The 24920-nt window shown below is 40.8% G+C and overlaps 2 protein-coding genes across 7 annotated transcripts in view; one reads left to right on the top strand and one right to left on the bottom strand.

Moving 5' to 3' along the window:
• DIDO1 (death inducer-obliterator 1) overlaps positions 1-8125 on the bottom strand; it is an 88403-nt gene extending 80278 nt beyond the window's left edge. For all 6 annotated transcript variants that reach the window (XM_073309101.1, XM_073309100.1, XM_073309103.1 and 3 more), the window contains exon 1: positions 8000-8125. The gene's annotated coding sequence lies outside the window, so the exon portion shown is untranslated. The remainder of the gene's footprint in view (positions 1-7999) is intronic.
• Positions 8126-17542: 9417 nt separating this feature from the next.
• Positions 17543-23384, top strand: GID8 (GID complex subunit 8 homolog). Its single transcript, XM_073309099.1, has 5 exons — positions 17543-17628; positions 18340-18469; positions 20378-20574; positions 21070-21267; positions 22652-23384. The coding sequence occupies exons 2-5, from the start codon at positions 18352-18354 to the stop codon at positions 22823-22825; spliced, it is 687 nt and encodes a 228-aa protein (XP_073165200.1). The 5' UTR covers positions 17543-17628; positions 18340-18351; the 3' UTR covers positions 22826-23384.
• Positions 23385-24920: the final 1536 nt, after the last annotated feature.

Below are 24920 nucleotides of genomic sequence, written 5' to 3'. Positions count from 1 at the left end.
TAAAAAAAGTTGCCCCTCAAAAAATAATTAATAGCGATACAGACTGAGAGAATGCGTTACAGCATAGTTAAGGAACTGTAAACCATCTCTTCTTATAACTCAAAAGTATATGATGGCACCATTTAGCATAATCTCCCCCTAGTGACTTAGCTGGAGCTAACAAATATTCAGCAGAACCCTTGATAGGACAAGGTCTTCCATATCTCCACTTCCGTTATAGAGGTAAACATTAAACTGCTTCTGGCACTGGGAATTGCATGATCGAAGTATACAGTACTGGGGAATGGTTTTTATTATAATAAAATATATCTTTGCTCTTTCTAAAGCTTTTCTCACAAACTGAAAGTTTCTTCCTCATGTGCTCCAATCAAATGTTCCTCACAACAGCAGTTCTCAACTCAATAGGTTCTCAGCAGTTCTCAACTCAGTGGTTTGAGCATTGGCCTGCTAAACCCAGGGTTCTGAGTTCAATCCTTGAGGGGGCCATTTAGGGATCTGGGCCAAAAACTGGGGATTGGTCCTACTTTGAGCAGGGGGTTGGACAAGATGACCTCCTGAGGTCCTTTTCAACCCTGATATTCTATTATTCAACCAGGGGTCCGGGGCCCCTGGCAGGCTGCAAGCAGGTTTCAGGGGCTCTGCCAAAATAAACCAGAGAGCAGGGCCAGCATTAGACTCTCTGGGGCCCAGGGCAGAAAGCTGAGGCCTGAGGCCCGCCACGTGGGGCTGAAGCCGAAGCCCGTGCAACTTAACTTCGCAGGCCCCCGGGCAACTGCCCTGCCTGCTACTGCCTAATGCCGGCCCTGGCTTTTAATCTACTGGATATGGAGAAAAACAGTTGTTGTGGCACAGGTGGCCCATGGAGTCTTTATAGAATGGGGCGGGGGGGGGGGGCAGGAGAAGGGCTCAGAAAGAAAAAGGTTGACAATCCCTGCCTTACAATATGAATGTCTGAAAAACAGTGGGAAAGCAGTCTAAATCTCAGTAAGAAAGGACTAATGTACAAATTATCATTATAAACAGAAAAAATGGATTCAATTGCCAATAAAAACATGTTATTCCAATAGATACAATATGTTTATGAAAAGCTAATTAAAAAGAAGCAAAGAAATAAAGCTAATTAAAAAGAAGCAAAGAAATAAAATTAGCAAATGCGTTTTTCATGTTAAATGTTACTGTCAGTAAATGATTACCGAATCAGAACCTAAATTTTGTTTGACAATCTAAATGGTAATCCTGGCTGTGGTAAACTGGGTTATCACCATTCTAGCACCCCTTTTACCAAAGCTGCTCTACTGTCTGCCTATGCTGAGGCACATAGATTTCCCAAGCAGCAGAAGAGTGAAACTGACCTGATTTATGTTACTCTGGCTGCTGCTCCAAGGGTTCTGAACAGCAGAAGTAAAACTAATAAAGACTCTAGAGAATTTTCACTGGTCTGCTATTTGGTAAAACCCTGAGCAGCATCAGATACTCCTGAATAATCTGTCTGCAGACTTTGGAAAAGAGTACTGCATCACTTTACACAGAAGAGGTGAAATTTTTCTCCCCATTAGGTAAAACCTTTGAATCTACAAAAGTCAAAGATAGTTGTCCAGGAAAACTTCCTACTTGCCCCAGGCAAGTAGCTTTTTCATGTCCTGACCTTAAGAATAGCAAAACAAAACTATAATTTACTAGTTTCATATCAAACTGTCACTGGATATTAATATTACATCGTCAGAATACTGTAGTTTGCAGTCCTGTTGTAGTCGTGCTGGTCTCAGAATATTAGAGACACAAGATGGGTGAGGTAATATCTTTTATTGGAACAACTTACAGACCTCAAGAAGAGCTCTGTGTAAACTCAAAATGCTGTCTCTTTCACCAACAGAAATTGGTTCAATAAAAGATATTACCTCACCCATTTTGTCTCTTTAATATACTGTCGTGTTTAGCATACTTTCTCCAGTATGCTGCAAAAGAGAGCTTGTATACTGCTTATGCAATACAGTTTGTTCACGATTTTTCAAATTTGAATTACTTACCTGCACTATAGTTGAGTTCTGCTATTGAACTTCCTCATTAGCAGTGTTCAAAATATATTTCCAGCAAGTGCCCAGTCAACAAAGTGTTTCAGCAATACTGATTCACAGAACTTGGCACTCTTCCCTTTGAAGTAGTATTAACCAATTCTCCATTATGCCATCTGGGGACACTACACTACTGAATGCCCAGTGGTTGTTTTAGAATAGGGGCAAATCAGTGGTCCTGACATTAAAGACTCTATGGGTGTTTTTGTCGTTTTTTGCACAAGGGTAGGGGTTTTATTACCAGAATTTAGATCAAATTCCCATTTGGATAATTGAATTCTGCCTACCTACAACTCATGTACTAAGCAACAGTGTAAAAAACAGTAAAGAAGGCAGTATAGATCATTAATGAGTGAAATGGGTCCTAAAATGGTAAGCCAGCATAGTTAGCATAAAACTTAATAGCTCAAAGATTGAAATGTGCCATAACCATCCAACTGATAATTTGGGTACTGACATATGCAGAATTGTAGTATGTCCAGAAATCTAACTGGCCTCAGGGTAGGTGCATTAAACACTGCTTTTAATTTCTGTGTCCAGGAGCACAGCTGTCATAAGAAACCAGAAAAAGGTGTATTTAAAGTATTTAAAACAGGCAGGATGCTTAGTGTGAAACATTTTAATAAGACACTAATTTTTAATTTTTAAACCTCCAGAGCACAACTCTAATGTGTCAACAGCCTGGCCTGGTAAACAGAGTTCTGATTATGTCAATGTACAATGTTTCTCAAAACAAAATCTGTAATTATTGTTTTGCCTCAGAAATATACATGGCAAGGATTTGTAAACCTGTTAAAACTTCCCAAATATATAAAACAGTTACAAAAACAAACAAAAAACCATCTCCACAGCACAGTATCACTATAGTGTGAGATGCTATTCTGATCTTATAATGAAATATACAGACACGAGGGAAAATGCTGACCTCATTACAGTCAATGGAAGTTTGGCCATTGACTTCAATGGGGCCAGGATTTCACCCACTACTACAATTGTTTCTAAAGTGGAACATCTTACTTAGTTTGCTCCTGTCTTTAATAAAATTATACTTGGCTCTACAGGAATGTCTTAGACTAATATGAATTATACTGTTGCCATCAAAGTTTTGCATGGAAATAATGCTGATTTTTAAACCTTTATGTTACCATTTAAAAACAAAAAGCTGCATTAATGTAGTATTTGTAACAAACTATCTAAAGTAGGGAAGTCCGAAATGAAAGTTATCAACTTCATTCTTGACTCATCACACTGTGCTTAGCTATTTAAAAATATAATAGTAAAAACAGTGAAATATTTGAATACAACAAAAAACTAACCTCTCTGCTAGGAGTCACAATTGAGTGAAATAACCTGTTCACAAACAAAATCTGTCTCTCAGAATATTGGCTATATTTCTGGATTCAAGTCCTGCTTTGTCACAGTGTTACTGGGTGGCATTGGACAGTTCACCATTAGTAAAGTGAGGACAGTGCTTCCCTATTTCATAATGGCATTATGAGGATACAGTCATTAATGTCTGTGAAGCATTCAAGTACTACAGAGACTGGGTTTACGTAAGTTCCTGGATAGGTAAAATATGTACCCCTCATGCCATATTTGGTACTAGACTACAGCCTCTACTTGTGAGAGTAGAGACCCTCCAAAGCACACTCAAGTAGCTACCCAGATATTCTTATATAGGGAGAGGGACAGGCCTTGTCTACACTAAATTCCTTTCTTTAAATTTCCCACCATTGCTACTACCAGCATTCCTAGCAGCATTGGGAGTATTAGGCCATGTCTATCCGTACATGCAGCTCTACCACTGCAGCGTGTGTGGTGAAGACATTTTATGACAACAGCAGAGAGCTCTTCTGTCAGCATTAAAAAAAAACACCTCCACCAGTGGCATAAGCTGTGTCAGCAGGAGAAGCTCTCCCGCCGACATAGAGCTGTGTACACGAACGCTTATGTCGGTGTAATTTATGTCGTGCAGGGGGGTGAAATATTCACATCCCTAAGCAACAAAAGTTTTGCCCACAGGCTGTAGCATAGACATAGCCATAGGCCATATCTACACTACCACCTATGTCAGCAAAACTTATGTTGCTCAGGGGTGTGAAAAAACACACAGCGAAATAAGTTTTGCCGGCATAAGAGGTAGTGTGCACAGCACTACATCGGTGGGAGAGCTTCTTCCGCCAACACAGTTACCGCCACTCATTGCGGGGTGGTTTAATTATGTCGACAGGAGAGCTCTCTCCTGTCGGCATAGAGAGGCTACGCGAGAGTTCTTACAGCAATGCAGCTGCATCGGTACACCTGCGCTGCTGTAAGGTCTCTAGTATAGACATACCCTTAGTTAAGAAAGGCCACCAGTGATCTATCTACATTAGTTTTGCCAGCACTGGTTGCACCAGTTGGAAACTTGAAGGGGGGAAAAAGGTCTAGTAGTGACAACCAAAAGGAAGGCAAGTCCCAAAATAAGAAAAATGCAGAAGCTGGGCTAATAGCTTATAATGCTCAACTGGAAAAAACTGGGGAGAAGAGGGTGAGAATGCACCACAGTAAAAATGGGAAGTCATCTACCTAGCCTAGCTGAAGTTCATGGCTGAACTGTAGAGTTAGTACAAGTTCAGAATCCAGTTTTACAATAATAAAAAACACAGACTGCTTTTTGGTTGAAGAGCCAAATATAATTTACTTTCTGAAAATGACTAATACTTTTTTTTCTGGGTAAGTCTCTCTCATTATCACCTGGTTATTTAATTAAAGTTGGGTCTTAGGAATTCAGAGTTTTATGTAATATTCTGAAATCAGTTAGTTCTACTTGCATTACTTTTTTAAAAAAATACAACACAACACACAATTGCAGCTAAACTGTCCGTAAAATACTTTGAAGATTAAAAACACTGTGTGAAGAAACTATTAATTGTAGTATTCTAGTCAACAGACCTCGCATATTAACTGAACACCTTAAAAACCTACAGCTCATTGTATACATTCTGAAATATTTAAACTCCATAGTCCAAAACAAGTTTGTTTAACTAGACACAATACTTAACTAGTTTAGTGTCTCACTGTATCTTAAAACCTTAAACACTATTTTAATGATTCAAAACTCTAATCCTGCTCTCACAGAAATCAACAGCAAATATCCCATTCACTTCAAATTGCAGGATTGTGTCCCAAATGACTTAAGTCACATAGCTTCAAATGAAGCTGAACATTAACATAATCCTTTGGTCTTCCTGTAGAGTGGATCTAAACTTCAGTGCAGTCTGTTTCTGAAACCTCCTAGAAAAATCTAACAGCTAACTCTGAAAAGGTAATTTGTGCATGGAAGATACTACTTACTACATTTGTTTTTATGGAAAGATCCAAACGCCAACTATCCATTTCCAGTCTTTAATATGCTAAAAAAATTGACCACAATCTAGAATACATACTTAGGCACGGAAGGATTCTATTTTTATTAATAATGTCAGTAAACGTAGATTTCACCATACACATACAAAGCCAGGAAAAAATATTTCCATTGATAATAATTGATATTTACAGATAAGGAAAGTAAAAAAAAATGCTGCTTGAGAACCTATTAGAGTTTGATTTAAAGACATTTACTTTTAATATTTTGACTTGTGATGTTAACAATTTGTGTTTTAATGTTATAAAACTTAAACTTTTGGAATCTCAACATCTACAGTCATTAAATGACTGTCTGGCCCCCCTCCCCACCATCATTTCCTGCCTTATTTCTCAGTTAAATTAATTAAATTAATAAAATAAGACTTCACATTTTCAGCTGAATTTCATTTATTTCTCCTCAACCGACAATTCAATTGGTTGTATGGTTAATTAAATTGCTAGAAACTAAAAACATACTTAGAGACTAAATTAATTTACATTACCATTTACAAAAATACCACCTGTCACTGAAATAAGCAACAATGAGAACATTCTTTAAAAAAAAAAAAAAAATGTTCATCTGATGACCAACTGCTAAATGAATAGGGTCCTACCAAATTCACGTTCATTTTGGTCAATTTCATGGTCACAGGGTTTTAAGAATCATACATTTAATGATTTCAGCTATTTAAATCTGAAATTTCATAGTGTTGCAATTGTAGGGGTGCTGACCCAAAGCGGAGTGGTGGGGGAGTCACAATGTTTTGTAGGAGAGGTTGTGGTAGAGCTACTCTTACCGTCTGTGCTGCTGCTGGTGGTGGCACTGCCTTCAGAGCTGGGCAGCTGGAGAGCGGCAGCTGCTGGCTGGGAGCCCAGCTCTGAAGGCAGTGCCGCCGCCACCAGCACCAGCAGCTCTGAAGTAAGGATGGCCTGGTATGGTATTTCCACCCCTTTCTCTGCGCTGCTGCCTCAGAGCTGGGCCCTCAGTCAGCAGCTGCTATTCTCTGGCCACCCAGCTCTCTATAATATATGGTAAAAACAGACAAAAGCCCAGATTTCATGGCGGAAAGCCCAGATTTCATGGTCCGTGATACATTTTTCATGACCAAGAATTTGGTAGGGCCCTATAAATGAACACTAAATTAAACAGAATTGTGTAAGTTTAAATATTTAAAAAATAACTGTTTCTGAGAAAAAACGAAAGATAGGTTTATCCATCAAGAAAAATACAGCCCTGAAGAATTATGGATTACATCAAACCCTTATGTGATACATAAAATAGGTCAATTTTTTTCCTGAAATTCCTAGAGGGAAGCAGATCCCAGACCCGCACAGCAAAGTAAATAGAGTGTTATACTGTGTTTTAAAAGTGATCATGTAAACTATAGGAAAAATTAAAATATTGTTTTGTATTTTATATGGCAATTTATATCTCAAAAGGATCACAAAGCATTTCACAAGTTCAAACTGACAAACTACAGAAAAAGAATTACTTCACCCATCACTGAAATGCAGCAAACTCTGGGGTGAAGCATGAAACCTATTCTAGCTATTTTTTAATTGGATTGAATCTACAGGGGCAATTTAGGAAGGAAATTCTTGCAAAAAGTAGCACAGGATCCTTAACGGTGCCAGGTAATCACAACGGTAATCGCATCCAAAAAATGGCACCTAGCACCATTAGAACGGGAGAAAGGAAAAATGCAGAGGCTGGGAAGTTACTGAATACTTTATAGGAAGCCAAAAGAGTTTCAATTTCTTGGCTTCTACCTTAAGACTAAATCACCAAAACGAGGTGAAATTCACCTCTTCTACGGAACTCACCAATAGAGACTGAATTTACTTCCAACTCCCCCAGGAAAAAAACACAAAGCACCCGAGCTTGGATGAATTTCATTCCCACCCACCAAAGGACCCCCGCATTAGGACGACTCTGTCTCCCCCCATTTCATCACTCCCATCAAACGACCTCCCAACTCCGGGTCCCCGCCCCCCAGCCATCACACCACCCGACCCCCTCTCATCCGCTTTGCGGGGACGGGGGGAAATAATGGGGCAGACGGATCGTGAGATCACAGAGAAGTGGTCTGACTTCAGCTCGATTATGATGTCGATCCTCTTGTACCTCAACATCTTGTCACCTCGCCTCCATAGCGGAGAAACCGCCCCCGACACCCTGCTCCGCCCGGCGAGGGCGACGTCCCCTCCGCTCCGGCCCGACAGCCCTCACCGCTTACAGGGAGGCTCCTTTCGCTTCTCTCAGGAGCCTTGCGTCGAGCGGCCGGCCTCCTCTGGTACCGCGCCAGGCCGCCGACTTGCCCGCAGAACCGGGTCGGGCCGACACTACCCCTGAAAGCAGGGCTCGCTGACCCTCCGGGGGCCCTGACGCCGCCCTGCGGGGCCTGCCCTCCTCCATTTTCTAATCAGGCCCAGCGCCCCCAGGCCCTAGGCGGCGGCCACCCGTTCTCCTCACCCCCTGCCTCAGTGCGGGCGGTGTGCCCGGTGTCCCGGATTCCCCTCAGGCCGCCTCTCTCACTCACCGTCGGGAGGAGGGGACAGATCTCGCCGCCGCCGGGCGCCTCAGCCGAGTCGAGCCGCCATTTCCTCCTCGCAGCAGCTCCTCAGCGCTAGGCGCGGGGCACCACTCCTCCCCAGCTACCATAGAGACTGACATGGCGGCGAGGCGTGGCCCAGAGAGTCAACCGGCCGGCGCTCCCCTCTCTGTTCTACACACTGCTCCCGTGAGGGCTTCTGGGGCGTTGCGGGCAACTACTGTTCGGCCAAGATAGAGCGCGAGGAGGAGGGACGCCTGCGCAGCACTGCGCTGCCTCGGGGGCAGGAGGGGAAGTGCCGCGCGCACTCCCCGGGGGCAGGAGAGCGCGCTGCCAAGGCATCACGTGGGTAGCTCCCTGCAGGGGCGGGCAAAGGGGGAGCAGCAGAGCTCCAGGGCGGCAGGGCCGGGGCTCTGCTGCCAGGGGGGATGAGACAGCGAGTTTCGTAGGGGGGACAGCCAGCGCAGTAACCTCTGAAGTGAGACGTATCCACAGGGGGCAGCTAGGGGAACCCCTCTCTTCCTACTGAAGTGCAAACACCAGCTGGCACCACCACTATGGCACATGCCCTATTCTGATGCAGTGGTGGGAGTCTGGACTTCTGGGTTCTCTTCTTAGCTCTTCCACCGCCTTCCTCTGTGACTTTGAGCAAATTAACCTCTCTGTGCCTCAGTTTTCCCAGCTGTAAAAAGGGGGATAATTCTTACCTCACAGGAGTTAAAGAAGTTTAATTCATGGTTGGCAAGGTGTTTTGAGATCCTAGGCTGAAAGGCACTATAACAAAACTAAATATCTTTACTGTGACTTATCCTGGGGAGTAAACATAGCTTCGTCATATGGTGATTTTACACTTAATAGGGCAGAGAAACTGCATCTGCCTGGAAACAACTGTCCAGACCCAAGACAGGCCCCATTCCCTCCTCCCTCAAAAGCATTTATTGTGTTTGGTTGGATGACTAAAATTGCAAATCAGGAAGTAGCACTCTTTGGTAGACCCAGCTCCCCCTACCAACAACATTTTTCGTATCTGTTTATTCAGTGACAATGTTAATCTTCCTTACTGTTATCTCTTTTCCATTTTGTAACTGCAATTGCACTTGAAGTATCACTTAATCACTACTCAGGTTTCAGAGTGGTAGCCATGTTAGTCTGTATCAGCAAAAACAACAACGAGTCCTTCTGGCACCTTAGAGACTAACAAATTTAAATTTTGGGGAGCCAGTGGGAGCTGCGATAGGCCGAACTTGCGGACGCAGAAGGTAAACAAACCAGCCCAGCCTGCCAGGGGCTTTCCCTGAACAAGCGGCTTTGAGAACCACTGCTCTACACTGAAGATGCCTAATAAACTGTGTTTTATTTTGAAATAATTTATTATTTAATGTATTTTGTAAAAAAAACCCTAAATACTGATAAACTCTGTTATCATAGAGTTTGCAAAACCAGACTAGTTGGGATTTGTCTTGGGGGGGAGAGAGCTGGTGTCAATGACTCTAAAGTTTGATAGACACTCAAGGACCATTGTTCTCCCAAAAAAGTACTTTGCCACATGTAAATATACAATGTATTACAGAACCAGACAGGTGCTATTTTTTGCAGTTGTCTTCTGTAAAACAGTGATCCTCTAAGCTACTTTTGGGGGTGGACCTTTGTGCTTGCGCAGAGCACCGTTCATTTAATTGATTCCAATGGAACTTCATACAATATAAGGACTATGAACATAATCAGAAAATATAGTAAAAATAAAAATGTGCTTAGTACTAATGCTGTAAAACTATTCATTTCTGATAAATTTATATTTTGAAGCTGAATATATAAAAATGATTGAGAGAGTATAGTGGTAAAAACCCTGGATTGAATGTGATGTTAGATAATCTGGGTTCCAATTCCCAGTGCTATTAACTTCCTTTTGTGACATTAGCTAAGTCAGCCTCTTTGCCTCTTTTTCTTCAACCATAAAAGGAGGGTAGTAATGCTTACCTCACTTGTAAGGATGTAGTGAGGCTTAATTCATTATTGGTTGTAAAGCACAGAGATCCCTTGATGAAAGGTGCTACAAAAATACAAAACATGATTATTATTAAAAGTAGACACCACCACCTTAATTTTGTTCTGCAACTACAGAGCTCCAGTGAACTGAATACCTTGACCTATTTGAAAAAAATATTTCAAAGTTTTAACAGACCAAATTCAGCTGTGATATAATCTCTAGAATAATAGGGAATGTAGTGAAAACGCTAGCACTGTGGCATTTCTTGGATAGATAAAACAAGTAATTTACACATCACGCAAATAAAATGTGAATGTGTTCCAGGAAAAAGAATAGGAGTACTTGTGGCACCTTAGAGACTAACAAATTTATTTGAGCATAAGCTTTTGTGAGCTTTCGTGAGCATCGGATGCATCTGTTAGTCTCTAAGGTGCCACAGGTACTCCTTTTTGCGTATACAGACTAACACGGTTGCTACTCTGTTCCAGGAAAGTAACTACCAAACAAGTGTAAAAAATCATGCACCACACTTATCTTCCACACAGGTCCTTGCAGTTGTATTTTTTATTATATGCACCCTCTATTGTTCCCTCCATGTATTAAGTTACTAATTTTGTATCCCCCCAAATGCTAAACTGATGCAAGTTACATTTATGCCCAATATGTAAAAATAACTCATGCTTTATATCTCCTTTTGGCTTAGAGGATTCCATGCTTGCACCACCACTAAAATTGGCCCAGCTAGTTTCTGTGATCAGTTGCCACCATCATCTTTACTGGAGATGTATCTCCAATACTGTATTATCAAGATATGTTGTCCAAACAAGAGGATTCTTCTACCCTATTTACCCTATTAGAAATAATCTATAATCTCATCTGTATTTCAGAACTGCTCAATTTGTATCTCAGAAATTCCCTTTTCCACTGCTGCACCATCCCTCAGCAAACAAATTGATTTCCTTTTCAACAGTCACGTTCTAAAGGATCTTTCTTCATGAGAGAAATTGTTTTTAATTTTTGGCATTTAACTATGTGTAAGCTAGAGTTTTACAGAACATTCATTATGAAACTACACAAAAACGCTTGCTTTTCTGTTTTGTCACAAACTCTAAACTAGTCCAGGTTTGTAGAGGCTCACAAACTTTTTGAGCGAGCCCAAGCTGATTATGCAGGGGACTGGACTAGATGACTTCTCAAGGTCCCTTCCAGTCTTATCTATGAATGAACTTAGGCTGACTTAGGGGGTTGAGTGTTTTGGATGGGAGCGGGGCTTGAACTTAATTTCTTCTTACCTCGAAGTTATAGCATACAAGTCCATGACCAAAGAAAAGGGTTCCCACAAACTCTTACAAAATTAAACTGCTGAGTTTCACACAGCACTAGTATCAGCTTGGCAGCACAACTGAAAATCATGGTAGGCTGGCTAGCTCAGGAAACTGGATAACAGACCATGGAGCCTCTGACCTCTTCTAGGTTACAGTGTGACTCTGAACCAGATTGGTAGTGAAGTAAAGTAACCATTTGACAGTTGTTTGTTTGGTGGTCTGCATGAAATGAGTTTGGTCTCCGTTCAGTCCCAGATTCATATGATAAAAAACACCACCACAATTTGTCTTAATTGAGAACACTGTTGGGAAGTCCTAGCAAAGAAACTTAAAGACTGACTGGCAATTTAAAAAAATGTTCCAACAGACACCTTCATGCTTTCTCCTATGCTGCCCCTTATGCACTGAAGTAGCTTCCCATAAATATCCACAAAACCACATTGTCTTCCTTCATATCCCTCCTTAAAACTCTCTTCTGCTGTGATGCCTACAGAAAACTACAATTGTTAGGCAGTTGGTGTATTGTGACCATTGCTTATGCTCAGGGCCACCCAGAGGATTCAGAGGACCTGGGGTCTTCGGTGGCGGGGGTCCTTCGCACTTCGCCGAAGACCCAGAGCGGAAGGACCCCCCTGCCGCCGAAGTGCCACTGAAAACTCTCCTGGAGGCCCGGGGCCTATTGTCCCATTTGCCCCCCCCTCCCCGGGCAGCCCTGGTTATGCTGATCAGGATTGTCTCATTTCTTCCTTGTGCTCCTTTGTTTGTTGTATCCACCTGTTAGCTTGTAAACTCTTGGGAGGAGGAACCATCTCTTCATTATTTTTGTGCAAGGTTTAGCACAATGGGATGTTGGCATCTAGGTGCGCTGCTACTCTACTACTACTGCCTCTCCCACCAACAGGCATGGAAACTTCACTGTCTTCTCATCCCCCTAAAAGATGGTACCTTCCAATCCGGGTTTGGGTGCATTTGTAGGGAAATGGTAAAGTTATCAGATGACTCATGTTTTTCAAGAGACAGGACTGAAGAGCTCTTGAAAGCTTGTCTCTCTCACAAACAGAAGCTGATCCAGTAAAAGATATTATCTTACCCACCTCGTCTTTCTAATATCCCGAGACCGACACGGCTACAACATCATACACGTTTTTTCAAGACAGTCTCATTTTTCAATGGCCCTTAAAATTTGGAGCCCTAGAGTTGGAAAAAAATTTTACATTCTGTACCCCAGCACACTCCTCCTCTCCGCTAGGGGCACTATAGCCGACTCTGCAAAGCCATTTTCAGCAACCAGAAAGAGGCTGAAGATGGTACTACCTCAGAAGGCAAAGGTAGGGAGTATAAATCATGATTGAGCTTCCCCTGGAGTGGGGAGTGACAGCTGGTGCCTTTCTTCATTTTGATAATCCAGACACCTTAAATATGAGGTTGCTGCTGCTTGTGCTCATGCTATACCTGTTGTGCGGATAAAGGCCTTCTCTGTTTCCAGAAGCAATCAATCCAGCACCTCTCACGAACACTAGATGGGGCTGTCACACGGGCATGTCTCTGTAGCACTGGATTCTCCAAGAGTGTTGATTCACCACCTCTCTTGAGCTCTTGATTCACACAGAGATACAAAATACTTAACACTCATTTAAATGCTTTTCATATAAGCAAAACAAAATGTTTAGTAGATGGTTTACAACCAATGGGGAATTTTGGAAAATCTATGCAGAATTTTCCCCATGTTTGGTCTTTCACTGAGATTTTAGCCAAATTCTGGTGGATTTCTGCAGAGATTTCTCACTTTGTTTTTGGCTCTACTGGATTCTATTCCACCTTTTTAATACCAGTCATCATTGTAATATCCAAGGAGGGTTTTTCAAAAATTAACAACAAAGTTAAAAATTAACTGCAGCTGCTGCACCAAATTTACCAAAAAAAAAAAAATGTAAAATTCTCCCAAGCCATCCTGTATGAGTCTAACATTTTATAACTGGTGTAGAAGTCCCTTTTATCCTACTTTTAAAAGTCTTTACAAAGTTGTAGTTAATAAAAGATTTCCCAGAAATGTATTTTGGGATATATCCCATCATCTTGGAAACTCTCCCACTCATGGCAAGCTTGGTTCTCTAGAGCAGTGCTTAATTGTAGCCAAAACAAGTCATGCTGCTGAGATGGAAAAGCAGACTGCCTCCAGAGATAGAAGCTTGGCACAGTGAATTGGCTGACCTGGCTGCTAAATACCTGGTAACATTCCTGAGAAGAGGGACCTTAAACATTTTTGAAAAGATTTGGTCTGACTTTTTATAAATCTTTCATTAGTTCCTAGTGAACAGAAACTGATATGTCATTCCTCCTTTCCTCTCTGTGCCCCCCTTTCTTTCTTTCTCCTCCCTTTCCATTCATTTACTTTTCATTATTTTTTGTTGTTGTTGTTCTTCCCTTATGGGGGGGGATTCAAATATAAATTAAAAAATAATAAAGATTAATGACTGACCTTGCTGTTCTCTAGTTTCTGCAAGACATTGGCACATGGAAGATGTTGCTACTATTATTTGGTCCAATCTCTTGCTTTCCAGGCTGGGAGGATATTGTCACTCTGAAATAATAACCATTAAAAACTGCTTGTTTCTAAGCAATCTCATCCAGCCCTCAAGCCACAGAAGGGCATTTTAAGAGGCTGCCACTTCTATGCAGCTCAGCAAAGTTTTGGCAGATCGGGTGGGGGAAACATGAGGGGTTCATCACTGGGGTACTTGTCCTAAGTTAGTGGAAGCATCTGGGGAGGGGAGAAAGAAATTCAGTGGGGAAAGTTTCCCATTTGCTTTCCAGACACCCTTCCCTCACAGCTTCATAACTTCCAGACTCCTCTCTTCCCCTATTGAGAGCACCTACCTTAATGAAGGACTTAAGGGCCTGTTTCCCACATCACATTTGAAGCCTGTGTACAATATGACTTGGTGCTTCTAAATTCTAGCGCTCCAGATCATACAGTACTAGGAGTCTGAGTGCCCCACTGTGCACACAGTTAATTAGACAGACCAGCAGGCATTACATAGTGAATGATCCAACACTTACTCCACCTGGTATAAGGTAGAGAGAGGAAAATGAGTTAGTTGGCTGGCCATCCAATAATGTATTTATAATACATTGAAACTAGGATAAAGTTTGAGTCACTATAATCAGACACTGATCCTTTAAAATATCCAGGATTTTCTTCATAAACTATGATGTTAGCAGGGAAGAAGGGTTGACAATGCAGACAAAACAAATCAAGACTAATACAGACTTATAAATTATGTGCATCTTTAAAACTTACTTTAAAACTTATATACAATAGCTAGATATTTCTACCAAGAAAGTGAGAGTTAATATAGACATGTGGGTTCAGCGTTAACACCCCATTAAAACAAATAGGAAAATTAACACCTCTCAGAAGTATTCTTTGTTTGCAAACTCATTAAAAAGATACTTGATCAGGTAACTTTCAACACATTTCCTTTGCAACAAAAATTACTAGAAACTCCCCCTGCCCCCCATGAAAGCTTAAACTCTACAGGAAACGTTTAGGCATTACCAAAACTATATGGGGAGACATTAATTCTGAACATGTTTATAACTAGTGCCCCAAATTATTATTTATATATTCATTTTATGTCATTCTATATTTTCAAACCCAAAATAGTGGGGTGGATCAGCAGTGTGTCACTGGCAGCAATAGCTGTAGTCCAGCACCTACTTTTGTCTCAATTTCCTTTTATATTGGCAAACATAAGTCAATGAAGGGAAAATTAATAATCTATTTGTTGTTTGCCTGAAACCGTGAATAAACCAGGAACCAATACCATAGACAGGTGCTCTGCACACACCCAGTCAAACTTTTCCTTGTTTTTTTTAATCAAGAAATTTTCATTTTTCCTGCTGTTATAGCTGCTTTTGTGACTTTTGTTCCTTTTACCTGTAGTTGCAGTTGTGGTATCAGTTACACTGTGCTACAACCTTCTCTCCTTTCCCTGTGTTTGAGGTGTGGTTCTCTGTATAGGAGAATCAGGAAGTGGTCATAGGGACTGGACCTCCCCATCCTCTCCACCTATATAGAAGTCTCCAGATAAACTCCACCTATTAGGGAGGAGTTGGCAAAGACAGATCATTTGAAGTGTTGGGGCGTGTTTGGATAAAAGATATTCTTCAATCTTATTAGCAAAAGAGCATAGGAAATAGAGTTCTATGCTTAAAATGTACTTACTGGTTGGGAGCCAGAAACTTTCTGGGTTTCCATTTTAAGGGCTCGTTTACACATTACATTGTTCCTGATTAATTCCAAAAGCCTGATGCAAAGCCCACTAAAGTAAATAGGAATCTTTCCATTGAATTAAATTGACTTTAGATCATGCCTTCAGAGAGGACCACAGAAGATAAGAATAAGGTGATTAGGGACAAGTGTAGAGAGTTAATGTGTGTTGCACTATATCTGGAGTTACAGACTCAGGGCTTATGTTATTTTTTATTTATATCTCACACTGGTTGTATTTATTACTGCTCTTCAATGGTAACTTTGAAGTGCTTGTGACAATTAATAATATATCTACAGTAGCTCCTTGTTCAAAAATCTCTATTGATTATAAACATTCAGTAGGCTTTTTTTTAATAGAAACAACTCAAATTTAAAATGATTAAATAGTGGTTGTACTATGCTATGACAATTTGACTGAGTTTTGGGGTTATGCTTTTCAGGGGCAACTGCAAAAAAAATAAGTGTGCAAAATGGGTAAATGCAACCTCAAATACCTGTTTTCAATGGGGATAAGGGAAAATGAAGCTCCCAGTTTTCCTGGAGGATTTTGCTGGATGTTGTTATGAAAATTTAGGCTTTTTTAATACTGATTTATCTATTTCTTCTAGGGACTGATTTTTTTAAATTATTTTTTAAACTGAAATAGCTAAATTGGTACCACCCATCATTTGGACAGTTAGCATAAAAATGGATCCGCACATTTATACCAGTAAAAAGAAAAGGAGTACTAGTGGCACCTTAGAGACTAACTAATTTATTTGAGCATAAGCTTTCGTGAGCTACAGCTCACTTCATCGGATGCATTCAGTGGAAAATACAGTGAGATTTATTATGCTCAAATAAAATCTCCTCACTGTATTTTCCACTAAATGCATCCGATGAAGTGAGCTCTAGCTCACGAAAGCTTATGCTCAAATAAATTAGTTAGTCTCTAAGGTGCCACTAGTACTCCTTTTCTTTTTGCAAATACAGACTAACATGGTTGCTACTCTGAAACCTGTCATTTATACCAGTATAACTGCATCCACATGATGGGACTTGTCCAACTTGAAATATACCAGCCTAATTTAAAAAAATACGTTTGTGCATAGTGTAGACAAGGAAGTGAACAAGCTGTATTGCATAAGCAGAAGACAAGGCAGGCCAATGCAAAACACATGCAGCATAATCCCTACGGGTCCAGATGGCCTTGGCGTGCAATGGTGACATCAGGGCATCCCACTAATAATCCCGGCACAAGCGGGTTTAATCGGCATTCAGATTTGACCGCAAATCCTACATGCTGAACTCTTTTCAGAGTAACAGCCGTGTTAGTCTGTATTCACAAAAAGAAAAGGAGGACTTGTGGCACCTTAGAGACTAACCAATTTATTTGAGCATGAGCTTTCGTGAGCTACAGCTGATAGATGCATCCGATGAAGTGAGCTGTAGCTCACGAAAGCTTATGCTCAAATAAATTGGTTAGTCTCTAAGGTGCCACAAGTCCTCCTTTTCTTTATGCTGAACTCTGTGCCCGGGATTCATATTCATCCCACTGACTTTCATGGGCCTAATCGCAGGCCTGTGTGAAAGGCCCCGATGCTACAGAACTTGTCAGACAGATCAGTGGCTGGGGAGCCCTGAGCGCGCCCTATAGCGCCGGCCTTGCCTCCTCTACCGCCCTGGGGGTTGGGCAGGGCCCAGGGGAGGGAGGATAGAGGGGATGCGGCCCGCCACATATCCACGCTGATTTTCTCCACCGCGTCCAGGCTGGTTAGCATAGTCGAGGCCTCCCTCCCGCAGTCTCTATGGTACTTCCCCGACCAGCCTCCACGTCTTCCGTAATCTCTATGGTGCTTTCCCCTCTAGGTCTTCTCTGGGTTTCCTCTTCCGCCATCTCAATGGTGCGTGCCACTCCCCGGCTCCGGCCGGTGATTGGCTGGGAGGCCAGTTCTCGCGAGACGAGAGTTGTGCGCAGAGTCCCGGCTGAGCGAGGCGGCGGAGTGGGGTTTGGGTCCGCGCACCGGAGCCGGCAGCAGTGGCTCTTTGGGTAAGATGGCGCCTGTTGACCCTTTCCTCGCCTCGGGCCCTGGCTCGGGGGAAGGGCGCGGAGCCTGGGGGTGGGAGTGTCAGGGCCCGGCCAGGGCAGAGGCTGAGGAGGGGTTTGGGGGCCCTGGGGTGTTAGGTGGCGGCAGAAGCGGCTCTAGTCCCCACAGAGCTCAGGAGGCCGGGCCCGTCCCCTCGTGAGCATCGGGGCTGGGGGAGTCTGGTAGGGCCGAAGGAGCCTTCAGTGTCTTGGAGGTGGTACCGTAAAGCCGCGTACCGAGCCTGCCCCCCCGAGACCCCGGCCGGCTCACGGCCCCTCGTGAGGTGTGGGGGATAAGGCCTGGCCAGCCTGTGTGAGAGACGGGCTGTGTGCCCCCTCGGAGAGGGTGATTCGGTGCATGGTATGGGTATGGAGGGGCGAGTGTGTACGGTGGGGTCTGTTGTATGTATATGGGTTGGGGGGCTGTATGCTGGGTGTGGGTGAGGTAGGGTGGGGGAGATGTGTGAGGGTCGGTTTCTGTTACAGTGGCTGATCTCAAAAAAAAGCGTTCAGTTCTCCATTCGATAACTTTGTTTAGCCAACAATCTTCATTGAACCAGCAAAGAAAGTATTAATAACCAAGCTGGTCCCACAGTTCTTATAGGCAAGTTAGACTTAACTTTTCTTTCACCTGCTGGTATTTGTGCCAAGTAAGATACTTTTCATTCCTTATAGTGAAAGTCCAGCATGAGTTATGCAGAAAAACCTGATGAAATCACAAAAGATGAATGGATGGAAAAACTCAATAACTTGCACATCCAAAGAGCTGATATGAATCGCCTGATCATGAACTATCTTGTTACAGGTAACAATGAGCAATGGATGCTAGTATTACATTTAGTAGGTTGGTCTCTTTTTAGATCATTTGCCATTTATTTTAATCAATAAAATTCATTCTTACTAGAATGAGCTATTAAATGGTTGATACTAATAGACATCACCATTGCCTATATTTTCTGTGATTTCTAGAAAACATTTTCTAGAATTCACAGAAAATATAGTTGATAATTATTTAATAAAAATAGTTTATAAGTTGGGTAAAGGAAAAACTAGTTCAGTACTGCCTTTGTAACGAATCACCCACACACTGTTAGCAACATGTTATTTTTGCTAAGTAAAACATTGGAGAACCAAATTTTGTTGACTTTGATTATATAGCCTCTCCTGATTTTACCCAATATATATCTTCTGTCTGTTTTAATCTTAGCTTTTCTGCTAAAAAGATATTTCCCTTATGGCATTTCTGGTTTGGAACAGCGTTACCTATAACTGCACAGAGCTTAATATCACATCTTTTATTATACTATTTTCTTTAAATTGGAAATGTGTGATGGCTTCTACTAATGTAATCTGGACTGCATTGAACAAGCTGTGTCCACTCTTTTTTCATCACAGAGCAGGAGAAATTATCAGAAAAAAACTTCAACTAATTTAGTTGAAAGATCAGACTAATTATGAGGCAATATATACTCAGAACAGCTCAGGAAGACCAGAATACTTAACGTGCTCGGCATCCAGAAACTGCAATTTAAGAGTCACCAGAAACCCTTCAGAAATTGTCCTTTGGCGATGTACATTAATTTTCATGGCCAGATGCACCATAGTGGAGATGGTCCTATTCATCAAGCATGCATCTGAGCAATGGGAAACGCATTAGAGTGACCATGTCAAGTCTGTCATAAATTGTTTGTGTATATGTATGAAAGTAGAGTGTCTGTATAGTTCTGTGACTCTTTTTTTTCTGATGAAAAGAGCCTTCATGTGGTATGTAGATGGGAGTTCAGACTCTCTCATGTTTATACTAATTATAAAATGGGTAAAACTATTTAAACACCAGACGACTGCAATTTTTTGCTATCATCTTTCCTGCAAAAGAATAACCATGTCCAAATATACCAGACAACAGAGTCCCAATCATGGGGTCAGTGGTAAACTTGAATCCTTCCTAGTAAAATTTTGTTTTATATCCTCTTTCACTTTGCATTCAGTTAAATATAGACTTTTATCCTATATTTATCTATATAGGAACTTGATGAATTTAGAGAGAATTAAAAGTGAAGTCTTTCTAGAATTATGCAACTTATTTAAATTAGCCTTTCGGAGAAACTTGTAAGTTCATATATTTTTAATCATGAATTTGTATTTACAAAAATGCCTGCGTCATGGAAAAGATTCCAAATAGGATCGCTTGGACATCTTGGTATATTCTCTTAACGTGGTTTATTAACTAGAAATTCAGAAAACAACATCATGTTCAGAAAGCAAGGGTCCATAGCATGGAATGTCAATATCCACATCATATGGCTTTACTCCAGGTGTCTAAAAGCTCCACAGGGTTATTACTGATCTGGTGCAGCCCAGCCTGTCTATAACCATGCAGTGTCCCCTCCTGACCTCAGATCTGATTTTAAAGGCTCCATGTGCAGGGACTTTTATCTGTGTGACCAAAAAGTGCTGATGATGACTTCAGTCCTCTCCAAGCCAGTTCTCAATAATATATCAAAATTACTGAGAAAAATCAAACCATCTTATGCCCAGGAGTTCCTTTTAGCTACATATATGAAATGTCTCCAGCCTCCTAAGGTCTTGTTTAAGCAACATCTATGTTTCAGATCCATATAAGACAATTGGAAGTATACAAGTTTGATAAATCTGTACTACTGTATATAGCTTATTAAATAGAATTCAGATGTGAAATGTGTTTATATTTCAGAGGGTTTTAAAGAGGCGGCAGAGAAGTTTCGGATGGAGTCTGGAATTGAGCCCAGTGTTGATCTAGAGACTCTGGATGAAAGGATAAAAATTCGAGAAATGATACTGAAAGGACAGATTCAGGAAGCCATTGCATTGATAAATAGTCTCCATCCGGAATTGTTAGATACAAACCGATACCTTTACTTTCACTTGCAGGTAAGACCCAGTGATTAGTTTGTATCTGGAATTGTTTGGAGACTGAAGAAAGGATGTAATTGCAAGCATTCACTGATGTGGTATGGGATGTGATTTTAACTGTCTATTTCTTATGTTATGGCATGGAATGCAGTAGCGTTTTAAAGAGTGTTTTTAGTTTGTATTTATTAATATATACAACATAACCATATTCATCTTACCTATGATTTATAAACTCCCAAATTGCTGATGGTTAGTCATGTCTTCTGGAAGCAGTTACAAAGTTTCTTTAAAACCTATCTTCCAGGTTTTAAATGGCTCCAAAATCAATTGAAAAATAGGATTAAGTATACTACTGTTAGTCCAACAAGAATGTATTTGTGAATTTTAATACTGACAAAATACTGATTTAATACAGCTTTGCAACTTAATTTGTAGGAAAAGAAATGGAATACCTAGAGCCTAACATCAGTTACACCTCTATTGACTAACCTTGCTTTGTTCTTACGTATATAGCAGCAGCATTTGATTGAACTGATTCGGCAGCGTGAGACAGAGGCAGCCCTGGAATTTGCTCAGACTCAACTGGCAGAACAAGGAGAGGAGAGCAGAGAATGCTTGACAGAAATGGAGCGCACGCTGGCATTGCTTGCCTTTGATAATCCTGAAGAATCACCATTTGGAGACTTGCTCAACATGATGCAGAGACAGAAGGTAATGAATGCTCAAATGAAAGCTCTTTCCACTTTTGTTTATCCTTGGGGACAGCTAATATTACAATAGTTTGTACATAATTACTAAATATTTATGAACTGGTATGGAGAACAGAAGTATTTCTAAAGCTGAGACTTCTGTTATAACAGCAATATTTTTAGAACACGCAAGAACTTTTGTAATGTAAAACATCCCCCATTTGTGAAACTATGGGCTTGCTTTGTCCATCTTTTGATACAGTATAACTACTGCAGTTTCTTCTTTTACGCTCCTCAAACTTCAAGGTGTTCAGAATGATGCTGCTAGTGCTGCCGTCTTGCTCTAGGAAAAAGGAGCATATTTCCTTTTCACTGGCTTTCTATCCACTTCTGAGAGCAAATCAGAATTGCTCTTAGTTTTGTTTTTGTTTAATATGACTTGGATTTGCTCATTTTGACCTTTGTTTTTCCACCTGTGTTCCTCAACTGCTGCCACTATCCCTTCTGTTTGTTTTTTAAATCTGGAATTCCTTTTTATAGTTAGATGTAGGTAACACAGCATAACTTTAATTGCTGCTTGATTTTGCTTAGACTAAAACTGTAACAGATTGGGGTAGATCCTAGAAGCATCAGAACAGTGCTTCCTATATGCAAGGGTTTTGAGAAGCTAAAATGGCTTAATTTCATCTTGCTGTTTCTCCTCCCAAGCCCTTCCTTCCTAATTTGGGAGCTGCTAATAGAATATGAAAGGTAAACTTGTGCTTTCTGGTGTTGTGCATTAGAATTGCCTTATGTAGGGAAGGGAAGGCAGTTGTAGACTTCCTTTTGGGACGGATATCAAGGGAACTATGTTCTCTCTTACAGTATTTCTTATAGAATTGTTTAATCTTCTGTTCTGGGGAAAAATGGCTGTTATTGCACAAACTGGTAGTGGAACTTCAGAGCAGAATTTTTATCTTGAACTTTGGAGAGGCAAAAAAAAAAACACAGTGAGGTAACTTTCTATGTGGTTAATTTGCTCTAACTTGTGCTGGTCGCTCCACCATCAGGATCCCTGTGGCACATTGTTTTCTGGTCTTACCTCCTCATCCTCACCCTTGAACTTCCTTTGTGCTGGGTGGGCCAGGAGGGGCTGGCATGGTAGCCTTATGCCAGTTGAGCAATCCTCAGCTGCTGCCTTAAGGCAGATTTAACACCTTGTGGCACTGCTGTAATGGTGTGGGAGAGGGTTTAAAAGGCCAAATCCTCAACTCCTCTTACTTGTTTTCAGTGTAATGTGAGACCAGTCAGGTGTTTAAGCTCTGCTTTTTCTAACTTGTACTCAGAGGAATTCATAAACTCTGCAAGACATTCTCCTTCAGTTAATATATATGATCACTACTCTAAGTTCAATATTTCTTTTCCAGGTATGGAGCGAAGTTAACCAAGCTGTTCTAGACTATGAAAATCGCGAGTCAACACCCAAATTGGCTAAATTACTGAAACTACTTCTGTGGGCTCAGAATGAACTGGACCAGAAGAAAGTAAAATATCCCAAAATGACAGACCTCAGCAAGGGGACAATTGAGGAACCCAAGTAAATTGTGTGCAGATGGACACCAAGAAATCTTAGTACTGCACAGTATACATTTATATCAGTCTGTGACTGAAATATTTTTACTACAGTACAGAACTCAACAATTCAGATTTTTTTCAACGAACATCTTATTTAAACAGAGAAAAGTCCCTTTTAAATGCTGAGAAAACAGCATTGAAAGGCGCTGCATCTCTTTGAAAGTCTGATTTAGGCTATGCACTATCATACATTTTAAAAAAATCCAATTAGACAGGAAAGAAAATAATGGCATTTTAAAAAGTACAGTGCTCAAGGTTTCTAATTGGCTACTGATGCTTAGTTTAGTGGCCAGTGAGTTAAATGGGGTTAACTATTCAGTTAAGTTTAACTCTCTCTCATTTGAAATGTATATAGATCAGTGAATATTTTCTACCTTATGTTAAGTTATAGCAAAATATGCATTTCCCCTTAAAACTAACAACTGGTCAAGTTTTCATCTAAAAATTTCTTACTGTACGGCCAATCTTTTGCATAGGAAATAGTGTATAAACTTGTAAATCATAATTTAAGGACTTTTTTTCCTTGTTTCTGACTCTGGTGCTTTATTTATATGGTGAGAGCTATGTTCACAGTGGATCAATGACCCATCTTTTCACAAGTAGTATTGCTGGAAATAAAAGTTTCTTTTTAATTTCAAGAATGACTAAATGACCTCCTGAAATAAGACATTAAATCATATATTTAAGTAGGGTTTTGTTTTTGATTATTCAGGGATTTTTTCCTTATATTAAACTTTCACCTCTAGTCACTGCAGTGATGCCAGCTGGTTACTATACCTTTAATGGCCACTTGGCTTGGTTAGCTGAAGTCTCCTCGGTGATACGGGGGAAGGCGAGAATCATAGACCTTTTTTGCGCAAGTGTCCACCCTTACGCAGGGTCTGCCTTTGTGGAATAGCTTGCAGGATTTGGGGGTGGGTGGCATAGTTTGTAGTGTGCTAGTGGTAACCGTTCTTTTGGCATATTATGCCTTGGATGAATCGAGCAGTGACGTTACAAAACCCTTTTCCATAATCCCAGTGACTTCATATCTTTCTGAAGAGATGCGGTTCATCTTCAGAGCTGTACTGTTGTTTGTTAGCTGTTCCACTCATGTTAGAAACATTATAATGCTTACATACGAGGCCCTGATTTTCTTGGTCACTGAATTGTAATTTGGGTGTAGGATGTTTTGCTGGATGTATGACTTAATCTTTCATTACTTCATACTGGTATATCTCATAGTATTATGTACTGACCTTTGCCAAATTGAGATCTAGATCTTTAAAACCCATACACTGAGTTATTACAAAACTGCTGAACAAAGACCAATTTGGTGGAGGAAATAGCATAGTATCACAGTGCACTGGCAATTTACACTCTACCCATCAGATACTGTGGATATCCTAGTCTGGTAGCTATTACCCTGTAAATTGAAACTACTTAATTTTCTGGAATACTTACACATTAAACTGTAAAAGCTTTACAGAAACACGACTTAGAGAATAACAAAACCTGTTACTGATTGCTTTACTATGAACACTGTTTACTTGTGTGTAGCTATTTTCTGGGGGAGACAGTTGTCTCCTAAGAAGCTATAGAGATACCTCAGTGCCAAGATTAGGCTAGGTGATGGATATAAAACACAAGACTGATCTGTCCCATTTTACTACTGATGGTTTTATTTGACATCCTAAGGCTTTCACCATACGCAACTCTTGTAATTCATACAAAACTGTAATGAACTTTCATTGGCCACCACCTGCAATAATGAGCTGGTTTTATTTCACCCTCGTTGGTTATTCTAACAATTTACCTGAACTGAGAAGATAAATACTGTTTTCAGTCAGTTGCTGTTTTTAAAAAAAGTATAATATTTTAATTTGAAATCTATATGGTTAGTGTAATTTTGTTTAATAACAAACTGCAGAAATTAAACTCTGTTTGCTCTGATTCCTTCATGAACAACTGATCAACTTTTCCTCCAGTCTGACTTTTTGTGCTGATCCTCATCTGAAGCTTTTCCAGGAGGAAGTGGAAAGTGGTGCATTTTTGTGGCATGACTAGCATTTTTCTCTGTGA

The sequence above is a fragment of the Lepidochelys kempii genome, chromosome 13 (assembly GCF_965140265.1).
Source record: "Lepidochelys kempii isolate rLepKem1 chromosome 13, rLepKem1.hap2, whole genome shotgun sequence".
NCBI lineage: Eukaryota > Metazoa > Chordata > Testudines > Cheloniidae > Lepidochelys > Lepidochelys kempii.
Note: the sequence above shows the minus strand (reverse complement) of the source record. Positions and strands in the feature narration are given on the sequence as shown.

Bases quoted from the DNA above. Each gene is read 5' to 3' on its own strand.
- GID8 (XM_073309099.1), top strand. From the start codon at position 18,352: ATGAGTTATGCAGAAAAACCTGATGAAATCACAAAAGATGAATGGATG. The intron at 20,575-21,069 runs GTAAGACCCAGT...TTACGTATATAG, and splicing joins ACCTTTACTTTCACTTGCAG to CAGCAGCATTTGATTGAACT. The intron at 21,268-22,651 runs GTAATGAATGCT...TTTCTTTTCCAG, and splicing joins ACATGATGCAGAGACAGAAG to GTATGGAGCGAAGTTAACCA.